Consider the following 7,165-nt stretch of genomic DNA (forward strand, 5'->3'; position numbering starts at 1 on the left):
TACCAGAATAACTATGCTCTGAAAGTATTTAGCCTGATAAATTAGTAAAAATAAATGGAACAATAATAACATTAGTTGAGTAAGATACGCTAATTCAAGTTCATATTTTGCTGCAAGCATACAACATAGAAAATTTTATCTCATTCCAACATAATCTCTCTGACAGCATTATATTATTATTATTTGATCATCTAACAGGCCCTTCGGCCTCTGAGTTAATCACCTTCACGCGCCTTGCTGACTGGATGAAACTCATAATAACCTGCATCTCGTCCAATTGCTAAATTTGGGCATTTTAAAAAAAAATGTATCAGTAATTTGATAATAATAATAATCAAAAGGGTTTCTGTTGTAATTGAACCTTAAAATGTTGAATTACCATTGATAGGAAATGGTGACGGACACCATGCAGAAGCTGCTCCTTTGTAAGATTTGCATCTAAGTTAATCTATAAAAGCAAAATTATATTTACCAAATAGTCGATTGGCAAAGACACCTTAATTAGTAAATAATTGCATTACCAAGTTGAAGTGCTTCCAATATCTCCATAAGGCAGCAGTCCCGAGCTTCGACAGATCTATCCTCTGTAAGTCAACAATATGTTTATAGTCTACAGGACTCTAGAAGCTAATGTTTAAGTGACTATAACTAATGATCATATAATATGCTCACAGCTTGCGGCTTCAGGCTATGTGAGTGGGGATCCTTTTGCCGGCTTCGCTTAGCTGGTCGGGTGTGCCTAATCCTAGGCTTAGTTGATTTCTGGTAGTCTAAGCTAGCTGTAAAATTAATTAGACAATTAAATACAAGTACCTAATGGTCAGAATAACTTTCATTGCATGTGCAGTTGGACGCATATCCTTTCAAAATAACAAAATAACATCCACATAGCATCCACATACATTGCTAAATCAAAATCTCAGAAATATATACCACAAGAATGTAACAAAATATTTACTCCACTAGAAATTCACAAATTAGGTGTGGACTCAGTGGCCTATGTTTATAATTTTTGCATGCAAGTAGCAACATTACCAATAACTTTTACTGTACTTTACTAGAGGAGACCTAAATCCCATGGCTATAAAAGAAAGAATGCAATTAAAAAAAACAAGAATTGACGGCCCACACGTACTGTAATCAATGTCTTTGTCGCCCCTGTCAGAGCTGCTACAAAAAGAGTTGTCGCAATCGGCATCATCTTCCTTGCCAGTTGGTGGCTCTAACACGCTCAATGCATTCCTCTGCAACTTCACTTCCTCCCCATTTTTCAGCACCTAACATCCAATTAATCCAAAGAAATTTAGGGCTTCTATTAAAAATTTCGGATTAAGAGTGCAGCAGGTGAGGATTAAATGAAATATGTAATTAAAATTCCCTTTTCATTGTAAGTCGGAGAATTTCTACACAAAGGACAACAATACAGGCAATCATGGTTACCTAAATGACATCACTAATTTTTCAAAAAACTATACAACAATTTTACCCGCTAAGAGTGATATATACAAAAAAAAACCTTAGTGTAGCATGACCATCCATTAAGGAAATAAAACTGCTGTGATTCCAAATAATCGCAGTGACCCTGTTATTCCAAATCCAGCCCTTCATTTGTTTTGAGGTCCGTGCATAAAAACAATTGATTTTGAGATTCGTGCATTCCAAAAAATGAAGGGCTGGATTTGAAATAACAGAGTCCCTGCGATTCTTTGGAGTCGCAGCAGATTTATTTCCATCCATAAAAGTATGGCCAATATGACAATAAAGTATTGATGATTATAGTGATAACAGGTAAATTATGAGAAAAGAACTCCGATTTTGAACTAAAGTTCCATAAATTTGAACTAGTTCAAAACAGGAATAGTCCATTTGTCCCTGCAAAACATAAGTATATATTCCTTCCATACATTTTTTTTTTTTCAAAATGCCCAATAACCTGGTTTTACCTATATGGGGGAGATAAGCAATGTGGAAGGAGGGGTACTCCACACATCTCTTCAAAGAAATTGGAAAATAGAAGGTTGTATATGATTGCTGTAGTGAGAATATAAATATGATTTTCCATGGTCAAGGATACATATTCTCATATTTCAAAGGGTGAAAATGATATTAAAAATTTACCTATCCTTTCAAGGGTACATTAATTTCCTTATTTCCCCAAAATGATAACAACAAAAGGAAAAAAGAAAGAATTCTAATATGCCTGACTACCCCTTGAACGACAAGGAAAGATTAATCTTTTACCTAGGCTAAAAGATATGCCTGACTAACACGTCTCTAAGACGTGTGCAATATGAAATATGCATACAATAGATATCAGATACACCAGCTGGCATATCAAAATATATAACATTTGAACTGATATGGTCAGGCACACACTAGGCTATGTTTATCAGCCACATATAATCACACATACGCACACTTCCTTTTCCTGCTTTCTTGATGTTTCACTTCCACCTTTCTATAGAACAAGGACCAGATATGTTAGCTCAGCAATCCATGTGAGACTAAATGAAAAGGTCTGGACTTCCCAATTAGTTTGACTTTTTTATTTTCAGAAAGTTTTTAATACTCCATTTCATTAAGAAAAAAATAAAAGAAAACAAAGGAAAACCATTTTATTCACATTCCTGAAACTTCCCTAGTAGCCATTTCTTACCCTTATTGTTATTAACTCGCATTATATAGTTTTGGGATTTATTTATATGTTATTATAATAGTTATTTTAGAACAATAAACTTTGCACCGTGATAAAAAATAATAAAAGAACATATGTATTAAACATTATCCTAAAATTTTGTATACCATATTGCAGTATCTGTATCGCATCAGATATGACACATAGATCCGTATCCATGCATCCTATTCCTTGGTCCCTAAGGACAAAAGAAGGGCATTTTTGCAATTTAAGTGTAAAAAGCTAGGAGTTCTATGCAAGTTGTCTAATACTGCGTTAACTATGCACCAGCTAAAAATAAGTAAGACATACATCCAGCTAAAATAATCACGCAGATTAATTCATATGAACGAATAACTCCTACCACATAAATTAATTCTAATGCATGAAACTCCCACCACAAAAAGAAAAACAAAAATAATAACTTACCAAAAAATGCCACCCGCCCAAGCCGACGGATTTGACAACGCCTTGGAGACCAACAAGGACAGATTTGGTCCTGTTATTTCCAGTGACAATGACTTTGGTGTGCCTCGGCAACACTGAGAGCTCCTCGTCTCCACTCTCCTCTCTGAAGGTATGATGTGTCACTGCACGATGATGGTGGTGGTGGTGGTTGTGACTCACTGGTGTCTGCACTTGGCTTGCCCGCAACTCTGTTTCCATTACTCTACTTCCTCCCGCCTCCATCATAGCATTGAACAGTAATGCATGTGTGCCCCCTGAAAGTATTAATAATTGTTAGTTTGTGCATTTTTATTCTGGAGCACGGAATCACAATGTGTAGGTTCAGTTCATGCTGTTTGCCCGGCACATTATTTAAAATTCCATAAATTCAATTTGGTATTATTCCAATATAATGGCCCCAGATGGTAATCTTAATGTGGCCAATTTACCCATGCATAGGACAAAAGTATCACACACAAAGGACTTCAACATTTGGACAATACCTAATGTTATAAACAACAAAACAAAAAAACAAAAAAAAAATCCGTCTAATAAAGCATACAAAATCATTCAGGGCAAATGTTTTGGTTTATCAGTTCCGATGATGTTGTAATCACATGGAATAATAATGTTGACCTTTAGATACTTCTTTTCTTCTCTTGAATAGGGTATTTCCAATGAAACTTTGAAACAAAATATTCAAGACAGAGAGCTAGCTAGAATATTATGTAAATATATATAGTTTTATTTATACATCCTAATACAAAAAAATTAATCTTGCCTAGTTGTCCAACCACAAGATACAGACAAGTTAGAAAAATTACATGGGAAAAATTTGTAATGTAGTATGGATGAAATTTCTGACTTTTTGACGAACTTTATGATAAACATAAGAGGGTTCGTCATGATAGACACAAGAGGAAACAATGTATGTAAAAATGATTTTGCAGCTATTTAAACATGGGAAACTAAACACTGTTTATGGCTTGCCACTTACGTGGGAATGGCACAAATTTATTACATGCCACTATTTTATCACATTCAGTAAAAACAGCACGATACCTAACATGCATCAAGAAACTTCCGTACTTCGACAAGCTTTTAGTAACAACCAAAAGGGAAAATCTTATACAAAGAAAGAGTGAACCACACTCACAAACATGTAGTTAGACCGAGTCACCATGATCTCTCTCCATCTTTCATTTTCACCCAAAAGCTCTCTTAAACTTGTAATTCATACAGCTCATAAATAAATTTAGCCCTAGAATATTTTCTTAGAATTGAGTAGAGAAGAGATGATCACAATTCAGGAAACAAGATTTGACTTTTCGTGAAGGGTCACTATCTAGTTTCAACTTTCAATTGATATATATAGTGAAGCTAGGTCAAATAATAAAATATTAACTTATTTTAGATGAAGAAAAAGTATATGAAATATAACCTATTTATAAACATATGAAACTATGTGACAACCATGCATACCCCCCTTCCCCAATACATCCGAACCCATCAAGTTCAGTACTGCTACTTTTGCCATATTGGAAAATAAATAATGACTGAAATTGAAATGCAAGAAGTTAATACCAAGATTTTCCAGAGCTCAAGCTAATGACAATTAAATCAATATGACTATCCGGTCGCTATATCTCATTTGTTAGTCTTGAGATTTTGATGAAATCAGATTGACGCAGCTAAAATAAGATAACTTTTTAGTAGAAATTTTATGCAATTGTGCAATAACCAGGAAGGAATAAGGAAATAGCACCATGATAACAATCAGACAAGTTCTAGAAATAATCAATTACAATCAAGATAAATTCAGTTTAACCAATTAAACCACTTCTTTCAAATGATCCAATTCAAGGGACAAAGCTTCCAAAATCAGAACTTCAATGAAAAATTTTGAGCTCTTTATATCAAAAAGGCACTCCAATATAATACTAGTAGAAAATGCATAGTATCACAAGGTCTTGATAATAGCAACTTAGATTGTTCTAACAAAATTGAAGTTTCAATCAAACCAAAGTATGATTACATGCAGTTTCTTCAACTGATGATGCCTATTGACCCAACATTTTCAAAGTACCACTTCTTTTAAATGATCCAATTCAAGGGACAAAGCTTCCAAAATCAGAACTTCAATGAAATATTTTGAGCTCTTTATATCAAAAAGGCACTCCAATAGAATATGCATAGTATCACAAGGTCTTGATAATAGCAACTAAGATTGTTCTAACAAAATTGAAGTTTCAATCAAACCAAAGTATGATTACATGCAGTTTCTTCAACTGATGATGCCTATTGACCCAACATTTTCAAATGCTACTTTGACTGATGATGATTAAACATTGTAGTTTTTGAAATTGAAATAGCCATGATAAGAATAACATAAGAATGGATGCTTAAATTACCCAATTTTATAAGAACTACAATACTAGAAACTTGAAACAATTTAATATTTCCAAAATTAGCAACCTAACCATATTACTCGAAATTAGGGTTATACGACTATTGGGAACTGAAAAAGAACAAACTACTATTGTACCAAAGATTGACAAGACCTTTCTGGAAATTCAGTGTGATTTTAGTGCATACAAACAAAAACATCAAATTGATTTTGGAAATTCACAATAAAAATTTACATTTATGAAAGGACAGCTCTCGCCAATGTGGTCAAAATCAAAATCCACAAATGAGGGAAAAATATTTTTATGCCCAATGATTCGCCTATACCAATTGTAGTATCTCCTCAGATTTAGTACATGCAAAAACAAAGAAATCATAACCGCAATACTCCAAAAAACATGGTATGGAACATCGCACACGGCATAGGAAATCAATACTGATCTTTATTTAAGCTTGAATTTACAAAGCACGCCAGAACAAAGCTAAATCTCAAACATTTCTTTCAGTCAGAATGGAAAAAAACCACGTATTTGCTTCAAACTCAAAGAAAAACATAAAATCAATGACAGTAGAGATCATAATATTGCATGCACGGATCTTCAAAATATTACAACATAATTCAAAAGCTTTTTACGAAATAGTGAGAAAAACACTGCATTGTACTATACTATGTGAAGTAGATTATATAAAAATCATCTAAAAAAGGCCTTATATTTAATCTGCATACCTAATAGCCAGATACCAGGCACCAATTCGCCGAGAAATCCCCGGATCTGGTAAAATGTGCTCGAATAAACGTTTTTAGAATGTCTTTTTAGGGAAATTTGAGGGAAAAATAGAGAGAGGGGCGAGGCGAGGCAGAGTTGGGTCTTAGGGGGAGAGAGAGAGAGCAGATAATGACAGAGAGCATAAAAGTAAGAAAGGAAAGAACTAGTGAGAAAAGAGAACGAATAGACATACCTTATCGGTTAAACTAACCTGGTACAGATCATTGGACCCCACTTTTCAGTATGCTGTGGCATGAATAGGGGTGTGAACCGGGTTTATTGTATAAATAGTTATTATCGGGGTTCACGAGGGCAGCGACCCATATTACTCCTCCCTTTTGACGAACAAAATTGACTGGACCCGGTTTTTCAATTTCAAAATCAAACAATTTCCTAGTCCGCCCATAAATTATTAATATTTAATTGCGTGTATGCAGTTGTAATGTTGTATTCAATAATGCAAACATGATTGGAGAACGGATCAGAAAATGGAAAATGAAAAGCTCAAGTAAATTCTTATAGTGTAATTTTATTTTATGAGAAAGCTGAAAAGTATTAGTATTTGTAAAAATTATAAAATATAAAGGATAAAATTGGTAATTTTTTTTATAAGGAAGACTTAGTTATCTCGGCACTTCTTTAATTACGTCTTTGAATATTCTGAAAAATATATAAAAAGAACACATGTTCATTGTAAATTAAAAAGAACAAAATTACCAATTTTCCGTTATAAGGAGAACTTAGTCACTCCGCCACCTTCTTAAATCCGCCTTTAAACATTCTAAGAGACATACAAAACGCATGTTCGTTATAAAGTATAAAGGACAAATTTATTAATATTTCTTAAAGGAAGACTTAATCATTCTGGCCT

At 33.7% G+C, this 7,165-nt stretch overlaps 1 protein-coding gene across 2 annotated transcripts; it reads right to left on the reverse strand.

Annotated features, from left to right (window-relative positions):
* On the reverse strand, positions 1-6,453 carry LOC144567379 (uncharacterized). Of its 2 annotated transcripts, none has more exons than XM_078317505.1 (7): positions 6,255-6,453; positions 3,104-3,396; positions 1,136-1,277; positions 673-779; positions 522-584; positions 380-448; positions 1-280 (listed from the first exon to the last, which is right to left on the reverse strand). In XM_078317505.1, exons 2-7 carry the CDS (start codon positions 3,365-3,367, stop codon positions 188-190), a joined length of 738 nt encoding a protein of 245 aa, XP_078173631.1. In that variant the 5' UTR covers positions 3,368-3,396; positions 6,255-6,453; the 3' UTR covers positions 1-187. The 2 variants fall into 2 exon arrangements, with proteins under 2 accessions (XP_078173631.1, XP_078173632.1); XM_078317506.1 differs by lacking the exon at positions 6,255-6,453 and adding an exon at positions 4,278-4,297.
* Between the last annotated feature and the right edge of the window lie 712 nt (positions 6,454-7,165).

This window comes from Carex rostrata, chromosome 16 (assembly GCF_964058835.1).
Source record: "Carex rostrata chromosome 16, lpCarRost1.2, whole genome shotgun sequence".
In the NCBI taxonomy this organism is placed as follows: domain Eukaryota; kingdom Viridiplantae; phylum Streptophyta; class Magnoliopsida; order Poales; family Cyperaceae; genus Carex; species Carex rostrata.

What these genes read in the sequence shown, in the direction of transcription:
- LOC144567379 (XM_078317505.1), bottom strand. Translation starts at nt 3,367, where the DNA reads ATGATGGAGGCGGGAGGAAGTAGAGTAATGGAAACAGAGTTGCGGGCA. An exon ending in ATAGCCTGAAGCCGCAAGCT is followed by an intron (nt 585 to 672) that starts GTGAGCATATTA and finishes GTTGACTTACAG; the next exon opens with AGGATAGATCTGTCGAAGCT. An exon ending in GTCACCATTTCCTATCAATG is followed by an intron (nt 281 to 379) that starts GTAATTCAACAT and finishes GCCCAAATTTAG; the next exon opens with CAATTGGACGAGATGCAGGT.